General features: G+C 36.9%; 1 protein-coding gene across 1 annotated transcript; it reads left to right on the forward strand.

Moving 5' to 3' along the window:
* Positions 1-8,849: 8,849 nt before the first annotated feature.
* Positions 8,850-9,906, forward strand: LOC132619758 (uncharacterized). The gene is made up of 3 exons (XM_060334563.1): positions 8,850-9,103; positions 9,212-9,636; positions 9,785-9,906. Exons 1-3 carry the CDS (start codon positions 8,850-8,852, stop codon positions 9,904-9,906), a joined length of 801 nt encoding a protein of 266 aa, XP_060190546.1.
* Positions 9,907-21,539: the final 11,633 nt, after the last annotated feature.

A 21,539-nucleotide genomic window follows, 5' to 3' on the forward strand; every position in this document is an offset into this window, starting at 1 on the left:
AGTTTCCCTAACTTTGATGGATCGTTGGGGTTATACCCAGCTTTGAAAAATAACTTATAATCATTTGGATCAAAGCCTTCATTTGAACGTTTTGTAGGGAGTGTCCATATTTTGCAGCAGATTCTGAGCCACGAAGTCTCCAAGTAGCTTTGAGGATACATTTTTCACGTAAATTCATCTGATAGAAAGAGCTAGCCCTCTTAGAACATTTCCTTGAGTTTCAGATGGTTGACCTTCCTCTTTCTTCACCTTTGGAACATAGCGGAGCACGGAATTCCTTTTTTTTCTTTAAAGACACGATGTTCCCTTTATTCGGATTGGAGTGTGGTACCTCAGCACCAACTTCAGCTTTTCCAATAGACTCATCAACTCTTTTAGTTGTCGCCTTATCACTCTTGGTCATTGCGATGTCATCGAATTTTACTTCTCTCACAATGTAGTTCTTCAAGTAGAACTTCACATCGACGAAGTGTGACTCAGCTTCAGTAAATGGCTTATCAGCAGCAACTATCTTCTTTTCAACACTGCCTTTCGAGATACTTCAAACATTGATAGTAGGAGGATGGGACAACTTTGTTCTCGTGTATCCATGGCCTGCCAAGCAACATATCGTATGAAGTCTTTGCGTCGATAAAATGCATCGATGCACTTGATCGCAAATCTTCGATGTTGATATCTAATTTGATAGCACTTGTGGCTCGTTGTCCCCCCTTGATTGAATCTTTATATCGTTAAGCAGCTTTCAGAAGGTTCTTAAGTTATGATACCAAGTTCCTTCATAGTGCGAATAAGAAGAATGTTAACTCCAGATCCATCATCTATCAATATTCTATTTATCCTCTTCTCGAGGGCATAGCCCACCTTGTACAAATAACGATTGTGTAGTGTTTCACCAAGTAGAAGATCGTCATCCGTGAATGTGATTCTTGTATCTCATGCGTGTACCTCTTGGAAAGAAGTTTTTACAGGCTTTTCAGATGACGATAGAGGCAACATTGATAAGCTTTCATCCTTTGCTTCTTCTTTATCAGTATTGAAGCATGATGCCTCAATGTTGTCTTGAGCAGTCTTATTGCGAAACCAACTTGGTAGTAATTCCTCCAAAGTCACGGGATGTCTTGGTTCTTGGTGGTAGTTCACCTCTACTTTTGCATTCTTCGAATGCTTAACTGATTTTTGCTTCCTTGGTCTTCTAACCATCCTCTTCTTAGTTGGTTGTTTAGATGATTCTTTTGGTGGACTTGTTTTACTACGTCTTCGCCTAGTCACCAGAATCAAACCTTCATCATCAGCTTCATCAACTTGGGTTTTATCTTCCTCCTATGGTCCTTCCTCATGGTCTTCAAAGCTACGTATCTGGACTGGATCGAGAGGACCAAAGGTGATAGAGAATTGATTCAAACTTGCCTTCTCATCGTCAAGCAGAATCTTGTTTTCATTAGCCAACTACATAACTTTGTCCTTGAAGACGAAGCACTTCTCAAGAGGATGACCCACAAATCGATGATACTTGCAATAGTTCGGGCCATTTGTTCTTCCAGCTTCATTGGACAGCTTTATCTCTAGTAACTCAATGAGTTTCAACTCAAGCAGTTCATCAAAAATTTCAAGGACATCATAATCCAGGAAGGGGTATTCTCTTTCTTGCATCTCCTTCAAGGTCGGCTTTCGGCTTGTGTTGTCTTGGAAGAAAGTTGCTTTCATACTCTGCTTTTTGCTCACCTTCGTAGTAAACTTTACATGTGAGACATTGACATTCATGGGTTCTTAGTTATCACTCTTGGGAACGAACTTGCTCCATTTCTTGGGTTCCTGCTTCCTTTGCGAGGGTCGTAGACAGGCATTACTTCATTTCCAGTGAAAGACATACTCAACTCCATGTCATGAGCAGGAGTAGCTAGTTCTTTAAAAGATTTTTGGCTTAATTCCTTACAAGATATAGTAAAGCCCCCAGTGCATTCCTTGGATACATATCCTTATCGCAGAAGCTTCGCTGAGCCTATCCTTACAGTTTAGACTAGCATTTCTCCATCGATTGATGAAATTGATAACTGGTTCGCCATTCCTCTGGCGAGTGCTTGTAAGTTCGACCATGCTCACGGTACGCCTTGTGTTATAAAAGCGATTGAGAAACTCCTGCTCTAGTTGCTCCCAACTATAGATAGAATTAGGCTCAAGATCACTGTACCAGTCAAAGGCATTTCCCATAAGGGAGCGGACGAACTGCTTGACATGATAGTCTCCATAAGTCCCAGTGTTGTTACATGTTGCTTTGGATTTTCCCTGCCTTCAAATTGTTAAAATTTGGGAGGTTTATAACCAGCGGGCATCTTGAACCTATCAATTATTGTAGTGTATAGCTTTGCATAAGTAAAAAAAGACTTGGTAGCAACTTCGTACTTATCCTTGATAGTCTCTTTGATGAACTCCTTTAGTAAGTCAAGCGGAATCATCCCTTCATAAGAAACTGGAATTTCCTTAGTAGGCGGTGCTTGTTCTGCACGAGGTTCAGTCTCTTGTGCTTTTGAAGCCTTCTCAGGTACGTGGTTGGATTCTCCTTCCATTAATCCATCAACTTATCAATCCGAGCTTTTGATTTTGTACATGCTTGGCCAATCCGTCGATTAGCTTTGTCAAGTTTGCTAGTGTCTCCTCCATGGATGAAGCGTTAGTTACCATCACTTGCATAATTATTGGGGATGTTGGAGAATAGCATGGATTGTCGCATAAGTTGATCTTTGACTGGCTTACTTCATGAGGTGTGAGTGGAGAGGATCTGTCACTTGAAGTATCATCATCTTCCTTCATAGCAGAGTTCTTGGATCCAGGGAGGTCAAGTAGAGCTAGTAGAGGATCTTGCTTCTTTTGGGGATGAAGATCCGAAAACAAGAGTTGATGCGGACGACACTTAGAGTGCCTGTTGTCCCAATATGTTTGCTTTTCTCTTCGTAACTAGTCCAATGCTACCGAAGGTAATGTCGAGGATGCTTTTCACATCAGCAGAGAACTTGGAGTCAGCAACCTTGGAGAAAATTAAGTTGGAATTGATTTTTTTAGGCCATTTCGATGTTGTTAAACTTTGATAATCGAAAATTTGAGATGAGAGGTAGAGACTGTTCCACTGGGTATGCCAGAATTTGTAGACAAAAATCCGCATCGTGAAAATAATAACCAAGACTGGAAAATATCGAAACAATCGTTATATTTAATTTCAAATGTGATTGTTACAATCTCTATGAATCCTCTGATTTGTCTTTTCGATAACAAATTCAAGGGCTTTTGAGTTTGATCTTGAATCTGGTGAATTTGATCTCGACTTGTACTTGAATTCAAGGGCTGGTGGTCTTGATCTTGAACTTATACTTGGATTAAGGGGCTTGAAGCTTGATCTCAAATCTTTGTCTTGATCTCTAGAACTTCTACCGAAATACTCAAGGGTTGAATGTTTTTAGCTTGTAGAGAAATCTGTAGTGTTTGATGCACGAGCTCCCTCTGACTTCTTGTTAGAATTTCTGTCCTTTTCTGAATTATGAGACCCTTATTTATAGTTGTAGGATGGAGGAGTTGTGATAAGGACAGACTTCTTTCGACCAATCAGATTCAAGTTGACATGTCGATATTTGATTGGCCGGAACATGTCACTTGTACACGTGGCGCATCTTCATTGACCTTTGATTTGACTGGGCATGTTGCATCATTTTGGCATGTGGCATAACCCTACAGGCTCCTTTATTTGACTTGGCGTGTCACGTCATTTGACATGTGGCACCAATTTGGGCCTCTTGGATAAGATGATATCTTGGGTTTGACAAAGTGGGCTCATCATTTGTAGCCCAATTAAATGGGTTAGCCCAATGCATTTGGACTTCTCTAATTAAATCCTTATTTATTGGACCTAAATAATTTACCCAATTATATTATCCCATAATTTAATTATTCGGACTAGTATATTTTGAATATAATCTGAATTTCTTGTGGATTTAAAATTATTAAAATTTCGTTATCCACAAGTATCTTTCATTTTTAAATCTGTATTTCAATTTTCTAAAAGATCAATTATTTGATGCTAATTACTAAGGAAAATGGTTATTTTGTTTTGAAATATGGGGTTCATTGAGATGTTCATTTTTTGTTATTATTTAAACACTAGCATACTTTATGGCTCATATAATCGGGAGAACATATAAATGCTATATATCTAATTGATCATAATAAATAGACAATCAATCAGAAAACCAATTCCACGAATACTTTGTAGTCACAAGGTCACACATATGATAGATTCGCATGAGTTTCAAATAGACAAAAAATCAACTCTTAAATCATATGTCACGACCCAACCCCGTGGGCCGTGACTGGTGCCCGAGTTGGACACCTTACACACCTACTTATCGAATCGACATATCTATAACTTATTCATATCCCACAATATTAATCATCACAGATATTAAGGCTGTCATATACTAGCAGTCATACATATATATATCTGTATATACAAGCCGTTAAGGTTGTCATAGCAAATAGTGCTGCTTAGACGCAAATCACAGACATAACCGGACAATGACGACCCATGACCCACATATATGTCTACAGGCCTCTAACAAACATAACAGAATCATATGGCGGGACAGGGCCCCGCCGTACCCCTGAATAGTCATATACACACAAATATGTACAACGGAAAGATTTATACCAAAAGTGTGGGCTCCGGATCAAAGGAGCACTCCAAAGTAGCAGAAAGGGCACCCTAGACTGGCGGATCACCACAATAAGCGTCTGTACCTGCGGGCATGAAACGCAGCCCCCGAAGAAAGGGGATCAGTACGGAAAATGTACCGAGTATGTAAGGCATGAAATATAGAACGGGGAATCATAGCCAAAAATGGAAATTCTACAGAACCACTAAAACTGTGAAAAATCATCAATACGTTTCCTTTATGAAACAAAGTAGTAAATCTCAAATCCTGAATCATATACATACATATATATACAACGTGTCCCGGCCCTTTAGAGAGGGACTCGGTGAATAAGGTCAGGCATATCAACATCACATACCATATGTGCATATAACGTGTCCCGACCCTTTTGTGAGGGACTCGGTGAATAGAATCATGTATGTTAACATCATGTATAATGTATGCATATAACATGTCCCGACCCTTTACTAAGGGACTCGGTGGATAGAATCATGCATGGCAGAATCATATATCATATATACATAACGTGTCCCGGCCCTCTATTGCGGGTCTCGGTGGATAAACTCATCACATGCCATCCTGGCCGTCATCCCCGTATCATCATATCATCACATACATATACATATAACGAGTCCCGGCCCGCAAGTGAGAGGGACTCGGTGAATAATGCAGATAAGTGCGCACGATAACATGTCCTGGCCCGGGCTCAGTGAAATCCAGACTAAGGCTTGCACGAACAGAATAATGTTAAACCATATGCACACAAATCAAGACTCAATAGATACGTACACTTACTGACATCTGAAGGCTCAGAAACAAGTTCCAGGTCAATCCGACTTCGTATGAAAAAGTTACAAACGTTTGAAGTACAGAACGTTCCATAAGCGTTTTAGAAGCCATTTTGGATAATCGAAGTAATAATCATATCAGGTATCTTTCAGATGTCATATAGATCAAATCAAATATAACTTTTGGAGACATATGTACATATCAAAGTATATCAAGATTCGATGGAGTAGTCGGACGTGCTATCATTTGAAAATCAGGACATTATAATCATATCACTTATCTCTTAATGCCAACTTAGGAACATATCAAATAGGTCTTTGGACAGCATGCCGACATCATATATCATATATCATATATATATATATACATATAACAGATTCATGCACGCATACTCGTAAAACATCGTACATTGTATTGTTGCGGAACGTGCAGCCCGATCCATGAACGTATTATATTATTATTGCCGAGGAACGTTCGGCCCGATCCAAGATTATATGCCAAAGTTAGAAACATTAATACTTACTAAATCATTTTAAGGACATGAATTCTCATACTTAGCTTATTATCCAATTATGCAATAATCTCAACCATACTACGTATCCTCGTCCCAATAGGGTAATAGAAATCGTAAACGGACTCGGAAACTTATCAAGTAGAGCTCCGGAATCGTGAATACGTATCGAAACCATATGAAACAGCTTATGGAGGTCAAAGATATTAGCCACCCTAATGGCTCTAAGAACGAGAATTTCTTTGAAATCATACATATACATCATTTGTTCACTTCATAGAGATCATGCCATAAGAAAGAAAGGTGAGTCTTACATACCTTGCCCGCTTTCTACGCAAATCCAAATTTAAGTCTTTGGCTCCACAAGATCTACAATAACATTAATGCGCACCAAACATTAGGTATAAACACTTAAGAATTCAATTCCAACCAACATTTTTTTTCTACAGAAATTTCGGCAGCATTTCCCCTGTAAATGCTACCATCCCTGAGAATCCAACTCGGCTATATCATCAACAACAAATCCGAGAATTTAACTCGGCAAAAATATCAACAACGATACCAACGATTATTCCAATAATACCAATAATCAATTTAAGACATATTCTAACATTAGTAACCTCCTTCTCTAAATAATTCATCAACATTCAATTCAACTACATACATTTAAACCGATATCAACACCCACGTATTCATTACTAATCCAAGATCATTCAAACACAATTCAAGAACACTTTAAACAATTTGTACAATATTCAAACAATCCCACTAACACCATATTCCACCCGAAACTTCTACAAACGCAACGAAACTACGACGACACATTTTCTTCTTTCAAATTCATCAACAACAACAACAATTCACACTTTAACCACTCCACTTCCATAATTACATAAAAACCATATTAAAATCACTAATTCCCTACAACAACTTACAACCAATTTCCATGCCAACTAGAACCATTAGCCTTCCATTTGCATCACAAGGCCACAACAACATAATTAACATACTAAATAAGATTTATTCACCTTCCTCTACCAACAACACTACACGGCCACACACACACACACCCACAACACACAAATTTCATACTTTTCACTCATTTCCACATACTACAACATATATAAGTCTTCCATAACATAAAAAGGATAGAGTTTTTACCTTTTCTTAAATTTTCCACTTGCCACAAAAGTAGTTTCTCGCCTCGAAAATTATACCACGTTGAAGAGGGTCTTGAGCTTAGTAGGAATTCAAGAAAATTATAATTTTTGGATCAAAGTTGGAAGGCTAAATTTTTTTCTTCTTTTCTTCTCCTAGGGCCGAAACCCCCTCTCTCTCTTGCTCTTAATATTTTTGTTCTCGAAGCTTCTTGAACAAAATGAATACTTGTGGCCCTTTTCTCTTATTTAACACATGGATTAAATTTTTATGGGCTTGGGCCAATTTTGGTTGCTATGGCCGGCCCCACATGGGTTTGGGCCTCTTTTTTTTTTTTTTTTTTGATTTTTCAAGCCCAACTTACTATAATTAATATTTTGTAATTCATGAAACCAATTTTCAAAATTCCAATTTTGCCCTTAGCCTTCCTCAATATTTCCGCGTCAATATTTTGTGGACAACTTGTGTGCCAAACAAGATCAAACATATAGGCTTGCTCTTAGCTTCCCGCAATTTTCTTAAATTATCCGAGTGCACAAAATGCGGGATATAACATCATAACAAAGGGAAACGAAAGGTACAAAACAAACAAAGATAAAATAATTTAAAATAAAAACTTTAAACAAATCTGACCACAAACGCATAAGCATTGATGATTTGGTACTAAGTGATTGAACAAGACACGAGCGTATCAAAAAATTGAGCTAATTAAAAATATCATAATGAAATTGAATACCTTGTTGTAAATATCATAATGTGGATGTCCATAACTTCTAGGAGTTAATTCACTATTATGTGCACCATTATGTGTAGTTATACCACACCTCCACTACTCCCAAATTCATCTCCCACAACCACATATTCTTCCCACCTTCTCAAGGGGTTAATGTCATATTCAAGACAATCTTGTAACCCCCTCTCTATGGAGTAGTATAAATAGAGGTATGATATGTGATGTACTACACACTTGAAAGAAAAGAAGAAAGTCATCTTTACATTGTTTTATTCTATATTGTTCTCTTGTTCTAATATTTTATATTGTTACTTTGAGCTTGTTTTAAAACACGTTATCAGCACGATGCTCAAAGATTAAAGGTATAAATTATTATTTCTCACTGTTTCTTCTGCATTTGGACTTGCTATGGGTTCTACGTGTAATGATTTAAAATTGATATTTCGCTTTCTTAATTAAGAGGAAAGGCATCTAAGTCATTATCCTTATGTTAGTTTGCACCTTGACTTCAATTCTAAATCGCATTTCTTTAGTCCCGGAGTCCTATGTTTTTTTTTCCAGTCAATATCTGTGGTGCTAGTGCAAGTACATATGCTCTGCAGTGCCTTAAGTTATTTAAAGGCTATTAACAATATTCACGTTTGTTAGATACAATGACAAATTTGCTCTGAAACAAATTTTTGTAAGCATATGCAATTGTCTCTTCAACTGTTTCAATATCTTATTTGAGATCAAATGACTTCCTGCTTTTAAGAACCAGAGACTTTAATGTTTATTGAAGGAGTTAGAAATTTTCCACCCGGTAGAAAGTTGAATGGTCAAATCCTTAAAATAAGTTGATCATTTGGGTTTTGTGAAAAATAGGTTTTTTTTTTTGTGGAAACAAGGCTACTGTTTTGAGATTATTTTATTTTATTTTATTATTTCTAACTTAAATATTTTTATGATAGTTTTGATCATCATGTCGAATTTGTCGAAGCTTGAGTTTGTGGCACTTGATATCTCCGGAAAGAATTACCTATCATGGGTACTCGATGCTGAAATTCACCTAGACACCAAAGGTCTTGGTGCCACGATTACTCAGGATAATACAGAATCGAGTCAGGACAAAGCGAAGGCAATGATTTTCCTTCGTCATCATCTGGATGAAGGATTGAAGGTTGAATACCTGACAGTGAAAGATCCACTTGAATTGTGGACTGGTTTAAAGGAAAGGTAGGGCCACATTATGGTAACTGTATTGCCCAGGGCTCGTTATGAGTGGATTCACTTACGGTTACAGGATTTTAAAACTGTATGTGATTATAACTCTGCTGTTTATAGAATTACTTCCCAATTGAAATTATGTGGGGATAATATAACTGACGAGGATATGTTGGAAAAGACTCTTACGACTTTTCATGCCTCCAATTTGGTATTACAACAGCAGTACCGTGAAAGGGGTTTTAAAAAGCATGTTGATTTGATCTCATGTCTTCTTGTGGCTGAGCAGCATAATACCCTTTTATTGAAAAATCATGAAGCCCGCCCCAATGGAACTGCTCTATTCCCGGAAGCGAATGTGGTAGCAACACATGGCCCAACTGAAAGAAGACAAAATAATCAGGGCCATAATTATGAACGTAGGCGTTGCAGGGGCAAGGGACGATATAATAATCGTCGTGATGGTGGTCACCATAAAAAGGAGAACAATATGGGTTATCAAAGCAATCCTTCAAGGAACAACTGTCATCGTTGTGGTTTGAAAGGTCACTGGAAAAATGAATGTCGGGCGCCTGAACATTTTGCCAGGCTTTATCAAAATTCCTTCAAAAGAAAGGCAAATAGAGGTGGTGCCTCTTCTGCTAATGCCCGGGTGGAGTCACACATGACTTTAAAAATATGACAATGAGGCAGGACCTTCACGAAAATATGATGATAATGTTGAAGCTAATTTGGCTTTGAAAGATGATGATTTTGATGGGCTTGATGATATTACTCATTTGGAAGTTGAAGACTTCTTTGGAGATCAAAATTGAGATTTGATTGTTTCACTGGGGAATGTGTTATGTTGTTATTTTTATTTATGTGTTTTAAGTTGTCCTTATGTTGTTTTATTTTCGAGAAGTACTTAAGTTCTCTATGTTGTTTTATTTTCAAGGATTAGCACTTAATTTTCTGTTGTTAGTGTCCGTATTTCTTACGATGTATTTTTATTTTTATGAAGATAAATAAAATTCCCCAGTCTTCAATTGGATCCAAGATGAGTAATGGAGATATGTGCCTTTTGGATAGTGCTACAACTCACACTATATTAAGAGAAAAGAAATATTTCTCCCATTTGGTTATGAAAAAGGCTTGTGTTAATACAATATCTGGCAGTACAAAATTAATTGAGGGCTCTGGAAAAGCGACCTTATGACTACCTGGAGGAACAATATTGGCCATTAGTAATGCACTATATTGCAGCAAGTCTCGAAGAAACTTATTAAGTTTCAAGGTTATTCGCCAGAATGGCTATCATGTTGAGACTGCCAATGAAGAAAAGGTTGAGTACCTTTATATTATTACAATGAGCTGGGGAAAAGTTTGTGCATGAAAATTTACCCGCACTTTCTTCCGGGTTGTACCATACAAGTATTGGTGCGGTTGAAACACATGTTGTAGTAAATAAAAGGTTTAATAGTTCTAATGATTTTATCATTTGGCATGACCGGTTGGGCCATCCCGGTTCTGGTATGATGCGCAAAATAATTAAGAATTCACATGGGCATACTTTGAAGAACCAAAAGATTCTTCAATTTAAGAAATTCTCTTGTGCTGCTTGTTCTCAAGGAAAATTGATTATTAAACCATCAGCAACTAAGGTTGGGATTGAATCCCCCGCATTTCTGGAACGTATACAAGGTGATATATGTGGGTCAATTCACCCTTCATGTGGACCATTTAAATATTATATGGTCTTGATTGATGCATCTACAAGATGGTCACATGTGTGCTTATTATCAACTCGCAATATGGCTTTTGCGAGATTGTTGGCTCAAATAATAAGGTTAAGAGCACAATTTCCAGATAATGCGATAAAGAAAATTCGTCTTGATAATGCTGGTGAATTTACATCTCATGCCTTTAATGATTATTGTACGGCCACGGGAATAACAGTTGAACATTCGGTTGCTCATGTTCATACTCAAAATGGTCTGGCAGAATCAATGATTAAACGCCTACAATTGATAGCTAGACCATTGCTAATGAGGACAAAACTTCCTATTTCGGTATGGGGACATGCTATTTTGCATGCAGCGGCACTTGTGCATATAAGGCCAACCAGTTATCATGAATTCTCCCCATTACAATTGGCTTTTGGTCAGGAGCCAAATATTTCCCATCTTCGAATTTTTGGATGTGCGGTATATATTCCAATTGCTCCACCACAACGCACAAAGATGGGTCCCCAAAGAAGGTTGTGGATATATATTGGGTATAAATCTCCTTCAATTTTAAAATATTTAGAACCGATGACTGGAGATTTATTTACAGCAAGATTTGCTGATTGTCATTTTGATGAATCAGTATACCCAACATTAGGGGGAGAACATAAGCAGTTGGAAAAGGAGATAGATTGGAATGCATTATCACTATCTCATTTAGATCCTCGAACAAATCAATGTGAGCAAGAGGTTCAAAAGATGATTTATTTGCAAAATGTCGCAAATCAACTGCCAGATGCATTTACTAATCTTCCAAGAATTACTAAATCTCATATTCCAGCTGCAAATACTCCAGTTCGAGTTGATGTCCCGGTAGGACAAACGGTTAATGCAAATGAGTCCAGGCCACGTCTGAAACGTGGTAGACCAATCGGTTCCAAGGATAAAAATCCTCGAAAAAAAAAAGAAATAAATGATCAAGATGATCATCATGTGAGGGAAATTGCTCAAGAAGAGGCCCGAGACATAATAAATGATAAGCCCACAGAGAAGGTCCAGATACTTCAAAATAATGATAGTGAAGAGATCTCGATAAGTTATGTCTCGACGGGGAAAAGGTGGAAACGAAATGATATTGTGGTCGACAATACTTTTGCATATAATGTTGCTGTTGAGATAATGCAACAAGATGAGGATCTTGAGCCAAAATCTGTTGATGAATGTAGACAGAGAAATGATTGGCCAAAATGGAAGGACGCAATTCAAGCAGAATTGACTTCACTTGAAAAATGTGAAGTTTTCAGACCAATAGTCCGAACACCTGAAGATGTCAAGCCAGTGGGGTACAAATTGGTGTTTGTGCGAAAACGAAATGAGAAAGGTGAAGTCATAAGATATAAAGCACGACTTGTGGCACAAGGATTTTCGCAAAGGCCTGGCATTGATTATGTGGAGACATATTCTCCTGTGGTGGATGCAATTACCTTAAGGTATCTAATAAATCTGGCAGTTCGTGAAAAATTTGATATGCAACTGATGGATGTTGTCACAGCCTATTTATATGGCTCATTGGACCACGATATTTTTATGAAAATCCCTGAAGGATTCAAAGTGCCTGAAGCATACAAAAGTTCGCAGGAAACCTGTTCAATAAAACTTCAGAAATCTTTATATGGATTGAAACAATCAGGGCGGATGTGGTACAATCGTCTTAGTGAATATTTGCTAAAGGAAGGATATAAAAATGACCCTATTTGTCCTTGTGTTTTTATAAGAAGGTGTGGGTCTGAATTTGTCATAATAGTTGTGTATGTTGATGACTTGAATATCATTGGCACTCCTAAAGAGCTTTCAAAAGCTATAGAGTGTTTGAAGAAAGAATTTGAAATGAAAGATCTAGGTAAGATAAAATTTTGTCTTGGCCTACAAATTGAGCATTTGACAAATGGAATATTTGTCCATCAATCAACATACACTGAAAAGGTTTTAAAGTGTTTTTACATGGATAAATCACATCCGTTGAGTACCCCGATGGTTGTGAGATCGCTTGACATAAATAAAGATCCATTTCGACCTAAGGAAAATGATGAAGAGCTCATTGGAGATGAAACTCCATATCTCAGTGCAATTGGGGCATTGATGTATCTAGCCAATAATACCCGACCAGATATATGTTTTGCAGTGAGTTTATTAGCAAGATTCAGCTCCTCCCCAACAAAAAGACATTGGAATGGTGTTAAGCATATATTCAAATATCTTCAAGGAACAATTGATCTGGGATTATTTTATTCTTGTGAATCCAAGTCATATTTGATCGGTTATGCAGATGCAGGATATTTGTCTGACCCACATAAAGCCCGATCTCAAACAGGCTATTTATTTACATATGGAGGTACAGCTATATCATGGCGTTCAATGAAACAAACAATGGTTGCCACTTCTTCAAATCATGCGGAGATAATAGCCATTCATGAAGCTAGTCGGGAGTGTGTTTGGTTGAGATCAATGACTCAACATATTCAGGAAATGTGTGGTTTTCTTTTGAAAAGGGATATTCCAACTATATTATACGAAGATAATGCTGCATGTATTGCTCAACTGAAGGGAGGATACATTAAAGGAGACAGAACAAAACATATTTCACCAAAGTTCTTTTTTACTCATGATCTTGAAAAGATAGGTGAGATAGATGTTCAACAAATTCGCTCGATCGATAATTTGGCGGATTTGTTCACTAAAGCATTACCAACCTCGACATTTGAGAAGCTGATATACAAGATTGGAATGCGTTGTCTTCGAGAACTAAAGTGATCTTTTCACCAAGGGGAGAAAATACGCGCTGCACTCTTTTTTCCTTGGTCAAGGTTTTGTCCCATTGGGTTTTCCTGACAAGGTTTTTAACGAGGCAGCAAATAATGCGTAACGAGGCACATTATCGGACATCTAAGGGGGAGTGTTGTAAATATCATAATGTGGATGTCCATAACTTCTATGAGTTAATTCACTATTATGTACACCATTATGTGTAGTTTTACCACACCTCCACTACTCCCTAATTCATCTCCCACAACCACATATTCTTCCCACCTTCTCAAGGGGTTAATGTCATATTCAAGACAATGTAACCCCCTCTCTATGGAATAGTATAAATAGATGTATGATATGTGATGTACTACACACTTGAAAGAAAAGAAGAAAGTCATCTTTACATTGTTTTATTCTATATTGTTCTCTTGTTCTAATATTTTATATTGTTACTTTGAGCTTGTTTTAAAACATACCTGAATTTATCTGTAATATTCTTTAATCTTTCGGATTAGCGTCAGGCCTTGTCGGATTTCTCATTCATGGCACAAGGAATACTTAAAATCCCTACAATCAAGAACCTTCGAGTTATAATTATCAATTTCAGCAAGCGAAAAACTAAAAAAATTTAATGAAAACGCTTTAATATAATGTAACCAATAAAAAAAATAATCAAAAAAAATATTCAGTCGTAACTCCAAATCAACACATGCATTAAAGAAAAGCACGAAAAAAGAAAGATCACAACATAAGCTAGGAAAAGACTTGAACCAGGAATTAGAAGTAGAAGACTCCTATGGTAACATAAATAGTTAAGTCTTCCTTTTCTTTTGTATCATAAAGTAATTTTGGTAAAAATAAATTCTAAACCAAAATGACATTAATTGTCAACAATAATTCCTATACCAAAAAGGGATGTAAATTTATTGACTTTTTTGGAGAAGAATTTCTATTTTGAAAGACTCCAACGTGAAGGGAATATGGATATTTTAATAGACGCAAACGTAATTAGTGTAGAATTTAGCGTATTTTGTTATCCAACATGGAAACGTATTTTGCATGGAAAGTTTTTGAAAAAAGGACACTAAGAAAAATATAAAGACTTCTAATTTAATTAGCTTCTAAGTCCTAAATGTTAGGAAGTAATTAAGTGTTTATTTTAATAATTTAATAATATTTTGAGGAAAATAGTAAATGATAATTTTGTCTATTGCAGAGTCTTTTAATGAATGACAAAAAGTTCAATCAACATTTCTAAGGTCATTTGTGCTTTTAATATAGTATAGATATAGATTAAGACGTCTGAATCTCAATACACATTAGATATTAAAATGTTGTATTAAGATCCTAAATAATTAAAAATATTTGTTTTCTTAATATAGGAGTGTGTAAAACTTTTCTTTATTTAATAGTAATAAATATAATTCATATAAAATATTAATTAATCTAATACTATATAAATAAATAAAAACTAAAATTGTATGATGATTGGTGGAAAAGATGGCTAAGCGATGGTGGTTGAGGGTGCCGATCAGGGTGGAGTTGTTGGATGGTGGTAGTGGTTATAAATATGTAGTAGTTAATGGTGATAAATGGGATTGACAATACTGATTAATAATGGTGATAGTTGGGGACAAGGGCTGATAATTAAAGGTGGGTGATAATGATATATAATTGACGGTGCAGTGAGGACTGGTAGAAGGTATGCTGATGGTTGATGACGGTGATTGTTGATAGTAATTAGTGGTTATTGTGATAATAGTGATTAGCATAGTGTTGTTGTGATAATTGTAAATGATGACTAGTGATAGTAATAGTAATAATTGATTGTGGTGATTGACGGTGCTTGTAGTTGTGACTGGCGATGGTAGTTGCAGGTGGTGTGTGATGGGTTGCTTATCAATATCCAATATGAGTGGTGATGCTCATTTCATTATTGCTTGCTTCTTAAAATGTTCCTTTCGTGGAGCCCTTACTCATTAGCTACCTATCCCTATCCCATATATTGTCATGTCAATCTGTCGAGCAATGAGTTATTTTAGCTCTGTATATTTTAGCATTCTAAGCTCCATTATTATTTCAAGTTCCATAAGCAACTGCAACTCCTTTCCACCTCGTAATCAATGCTAGCCTACACTTTTAGCTTGACCATAACAGCTGTTTAGCACACAATTATATGTAGTTCTTTTTTTTTTTTTTTTTGGGTTAACTAGACAAAAACGCTAGCAAGTTTACTTAGATGATACAAATTCCTCTTTTCATAAATCATTGCTCAGTTTATATTTTTTTGCTTCCGAAATTTACGTACACGAGAGAAATTTCTTCACAATTGTGACGGAATATGAACAACTAACCATTTAATCACAAAATTATCACGCATTTGTGACGATTTTATAACAAGAATTGATTGATTTGTGATAAACTTGTGACGATTTTATTCTTATGTGACAATTTGTTTTTGCAATGCCTCAAATTTATGTTCCAAAATATTGTTTTTTTCATCTATCAATCATTATTTGAATATGGGCGATAAGAAGTCTTCACAATTGGCTGAGTCATCACACTTTGTCTTTAAGAGGTAATACTTTTTTTTTTTCATCAATCTTTAAGAGGTAATACAATAATTGAATATGTGAAAAGGTCAAGGAAATAGTTTGGAACTGGTAAATTGGTGAAAATCAAAGGACGAATCGTTAAAAATTAGAGGAAGAAACATTGAAAGGGTTTGGCGGGAATTACAGATACGTGGTTGGCTTTGTGGTCCAAGAAAGTTACTACTACTTCAAGATTGGGACGCATAATTTGGATGTATTTGCAAGAGGGATAGTCTCTGCATCAACTTAGAAATTGCCTCTATTTTATGCTCATTCTTGGACTACATGTATTGCATTTATTGTGGTTGAAATTGACCCTTACACGTTTAGCGGTCACAGAAATTTTATAACCCAATTTCAGAAATTATTCTTTTGGAATGAAGGGAATTGTTGACTTGATGGTTGCACCTTTCAGTTTAAACAAAAGATTGAATGGTTTTAAATTAGTAGACACCTTTCTAAAGTTAATTTAACTTGTCATCGAGGATGTAGTGAGATGATTGGAATCTTTCCCTTCTTAAGCAGAAATCTAGATTTTGGCTCAGGGATGAATAATTCGTAGTAGTAAGGAATGTTTTACATTCTTAGTTACCTATATGATGTGTATCCAAGTTAGTCAGGCTAATAGATTTTAAATATCGGACGGTTAAATTATATAAATAAAAAGAAAAAATAATCGCATTTTGGTTTTGTAACATGTGGTTTGCACGCCATACAATGTTCTTTCATTTTTCTTTTGTGGACAATTTCTAGGGTGTTTATTACTTGTACGGTAGTAATAATTGGCAGCCAAATATAATGTCTATATCAAGGAAAACAACAAAGCGCTTAGGTCATTCAACACAGCACATATCTAATCACGCAACTAACCCATTTATGTAGTGCAATGCGTCGTTGTCTTCATGAGAAGAACATCTTTATAAATATAAGATATTAAAAATAAAAATAAAAAAGGATGGAAAGAGAAGGAAAATCATTGAGTGGGAGTAATGCAGCCTTACGTTTATAATTTCCAAAGAGGATGCTGTTGGAGTTTTGTTTAAAAAAAGAAAAAAAAATCATAACTAAAGTATTTTGAATGAGGAGTGTAGCTATTATCAACTATTTAGAGCCCGTTTGGATTGGCTTATAAGTTGCTGAGCTGTTTTCAGCCTTTTTGAGTATTTGGTTGGACAGCTTAAAGTCATTTTGTGCTTAAAATAAGCCTAAAAAATAATTAAGCCCATTTGGCTTAGCTTATCTAAAGCAGCTTATAAGCTGCTTTTTTTAAGCCCATCCAAACAGGCTCTTACTCTTCTCTCCCAAATATTCATTTTCTTCTCCGATCTCAATACCTTAAAATTAGAAATATTTCTTGCTTTTCGAAGAATAATTTTTCCATTATTTGCTTAACGTGAAATTCAAAGACTTGCCATATACAACTTTTAGCATATAATTCCATAATGATCTCGTGAAGGAGATGGAAAATATATACTTTTTGAGAAAGCGTCCTCTTATGTGTTTTAAGCTTTAATATCTTTTTTAGACAAAGAGCCACCAGTAGTTAGTGGCTAAATATACAAAAATCAAAACCAAAAGGTCTTACAAGAAAAATAAATAACTGTATATGGTAAAAACCGAAGCAATTTGTATTCGATAAGAACCGGAGTAAATATTACAGCTGTCCGATACGAGATCGGAGAAGAATGAGGTCGTTGGGCATCGAAGGGAACGAGGACCGAGGGGTTGTGGGTTTTTTCCAACTAAGTGTCAATAACCGAGGGTATGTTGATAAGCACAGAAAACCCGAGCCTGAGGTAAAGATACTCAACATAGGCTGGAGTATCTGTTATTGGCCAGGCCACGCATTACCTGACCGTTCCGCCATGTGCGCTAACAATAGTACAGGTGTCAGAGTACCCACACAGACGCCACCTTATCCATTTTAGGGTTTTCTTAAAAAGGCCCTTTTTAGATTGTACTAAGGCTCATCTATTTGTAGCTATAAATAGGGGTGTACCCCCTTCATTTTAGGGTTAGATTTTCATTATTCATCACACTTGTAATCTGAAAAAGAGGCAGTGGAGTTTTCTTAGTATTTGTCTCGGGTTAAAGAAGCAATCTCCAAAACCGAACCAGTTCTCAGAATTTACAGATTCGGTTCCTTAAGCTTTATTACTATTATTCATCAATATACGATTATCATTTGCATACTATTGTTATACGTCGCCTATTAATCTAACCACATATCTTATAAACCCCTTACAAATTTAATTGTTACCATTTTAAGCGCAAACAGTTTGGCGCCAACTGTGGGGCATAGGATAATAGTGGTATTTAATTCACAGCTCCATTTTTCCCTTGTTTTTTGAAAGTTTGTGTTTCAGAAAAATTCGAGATGGCAAGCAGTGGTTGATCTGGTCACGTGAACAACAACGAGATAGTTGGTGAAAACAACAACAACAACAACAACAACGGGTTTCCGAACCCAAATGCACCCCCTGCTGATCCAGCCAATCCGAATGCGGTCAACTCGACCGAGGGACTCACACAGAATATCGTCAACCAGGACAATGCCGCTTTACCGGCTACAGATCCTCTAAATAGCAACAATTCAGCTACTTTGCCTCGGGCGCAAGCCCGAAAGACGCCAGATGTCGTGGATGAAATTAACTTATGTTTGATATTTGAAATGTTCCAGGAACAATAGATGGCTATAGCTCATCTCCAAAAAAAACAACGTAAAGGTATCGGCAGAGCCAAGTCAAGCTACCGAGCCAAGGCGAGAGGAAGGTCGGGTCCTTGATATTAACAACTGATTGGGGTCAGTGCATCTACCGAGATCCTGAAAATGCTTGAAACATTGGCTAAACAGGTCGAATCTACTAAGAAAAGGGTGGAAACATACAACTCTCGAGTGGACAAGATCCCGAGGGCATCTCCGATCCTGAAAGGACCGGACTCAAAGAGAAACATACAAAGGCCATTCCCTCCGAGTACGACTCCGAAGTTGATCCCGAAAAGGTTCAAAATGCCCAATATCCCGAAATATGATGGGATGATGGACCAGCAGGAGCATGTGAACTCGTATACTTGTGCCATGAAAGGCAACGATGTTGAAGAATATGAAATCGAATCAGTGTTACCAAAAAATTTCAGTGAAACGTTATCCAAAGGGGCACTGACCTAATACGACCATCTGCCCGAGCATTCCATCACTTCTTTTGAGATGCTCACAGATGCATTATCAAAGCACATGTAGGAGCCAAGAAGGCACAGGCAAGAAAAACAGACATCTTCAGAATCACACAAAAGGCTAACGAGCTACTCCGAGAATTGTAACTAGGTTCCACAAGGAACGAATGGAACTCCCTCCGGTCCCGAAAGAATGGGCCGCTCAAGCCTTCACTAAGGGCCTCAACCCCCGGAGCTCCACTGGCTCGTTGAAATTAAAAGAAAACTTGTTAGAATATGAGGCGGTAACTTGGGTCGATGTTTATAACAGGTACGAATCCAAGATTCGATTCAGGTAGAGGATGACCAACTTGAATTTCCACCCGGTCTGATAAACGGAGGTGATAATTCTGAAAGGTCGATGAGGACTTTTGAACCGAAAATAAGGCCGTCGAAGGATAGATACTGACCATATGCTTAACCGGAGAAGTCCGGCTTTAGATCTGTTACACCCCGCCCTCTCGGAGCATGAGCATGCCACGTATTTCACCATATTAATAGAGTATCAGAGACGTCCCGTGAAGTTTTGAAAGGTACAAGCCATGGGAAGTACGTAACAACAAAGTAAAGGATGAATTATAATCTCATAAGTCGCGACTGGGAAGGACAACCTTGGAACCAAAGGAAATGACCCTTATCAAGTATAATCAATGATAAATATAATGTATGAAAAGTTTCAGAAGGTTCCGGGATCAATCGGATAGAAGAAAAGAAAGTTAATAGGACTTTGGAAGAAGTTGGTGAAATTTCGGAAGCAAATTTTGGTCCAATTAGATGGGAGTGTAACTTTCAGCATACAAGGAGTTTTGAGGCGATTCAAGATCCTAAAATGAAGTTTGCCGAGTTTACTTTCCTACACAACAAACCGTTCATCAATACGACATCGGAGTAGGAAGTTATGAGCATTTTACAACGAACAGCCAGAAGCCCGCGAACCTACGTAGAAATTCTAGAAACCACTTAATAGCCCACTAATTTCGGCCCATCAGCCCAAAGCTGATTTGGACTACTATATATACCCCTATTTTTCACCATTTTTCATCTCCACACCTCTCTAGAACCTCCCACAACATTCATCCAATATCCTTACACCAAAACTTAGCAAATTTAAGAGTTCCTACATCAAATTAGGCTAGGGTTTGTGAGATTAACATCGAATCGAGGCTCGTAAAGTTCGTAGTCATGTTGTGATGTCGAAATTAATGTCAAGCTAATCGAGAGATGGTGGAATTCTGAAGTTTAAGTTATTAAAGATGTCATACAAGCTTAAGAAGGTAAGAATCCTATCTTTATAATCATGGGTTTCATTAATTCGAAGTTGTATTCGTTAATCATCGCATCTGTTGGGGTATTGATTGTTAGGATGAAATCGATGTGGGGTTAGACTTGTTATGATATATGTAGCTGGGTATGTGATGAATTGAATGAATTAGGCATTGAATTATGCTAATGGGTTGATATTTGTTTTACCGAAATTACGAGTTAAGCCCTTTATTGGATTCTAAGAATTGGGTTTGGTTGTTATTGTTGTTGTCGTTGTTGTTGATGGTTGTTGTTGTTGTTATTGATATTACGACTATCGGACATATGCCAGGATGTAACAAAAACAGAGGAAGTGCTGCCTAATTTTCCATAAATCGAACTCTTCAAGACTATAGGATTTGGATAAGTTGAATCTACAGAATCTACAAAATTGTCTAAAGGAAGTATTTGTCGATATAGGTTTTGGGACGAAGGGACGAGCGGTGGAATAAGGGAGAAAGTCGGGATAAGCAAGGCAGCAGAGACGGGTATTTAAGGTTTAGCTGTCCTCATTTTCTTGGCACGAGTCTTAGAGCTATTTAGCGTGCATGCTCCTCCATTCGAACCGTCCGAAGTTTTACAAAGAAAGGATAAGTTTTTATAAGAAAGTTGGATTTTGAGAAAAAGCCATATTTTACGAGATTTACCGATTTTATGGAAAAGTATATTTTATACGATTTTCTCTAAAAGAGCTTATTGATTATGACTAAAAGTTCGTTAGTGCGCATTCCTTGACCCTTGTTAAATTCCACAAAATGTCACATATAATCCTTATGCCTGTTTATTGATATCATAACTATTATTGATTGTTCTTTGGCCTTGATATAC

This window comes from Lycium barbarum, chromosome 11, assembly GCF_019175385.1.
Source record: "Lycium barbarum isolate Lr01 chromosome 11, ASM1917538v2, whole genome shotgun sequence".
In the NCBI taxonomy this organism is placed as follows: Eukaryota; Viridiplantae; Streptophyta; class Magnoliopsida; order Solanales; family Solanaceae; genus Lycium; species Lycium barbarum.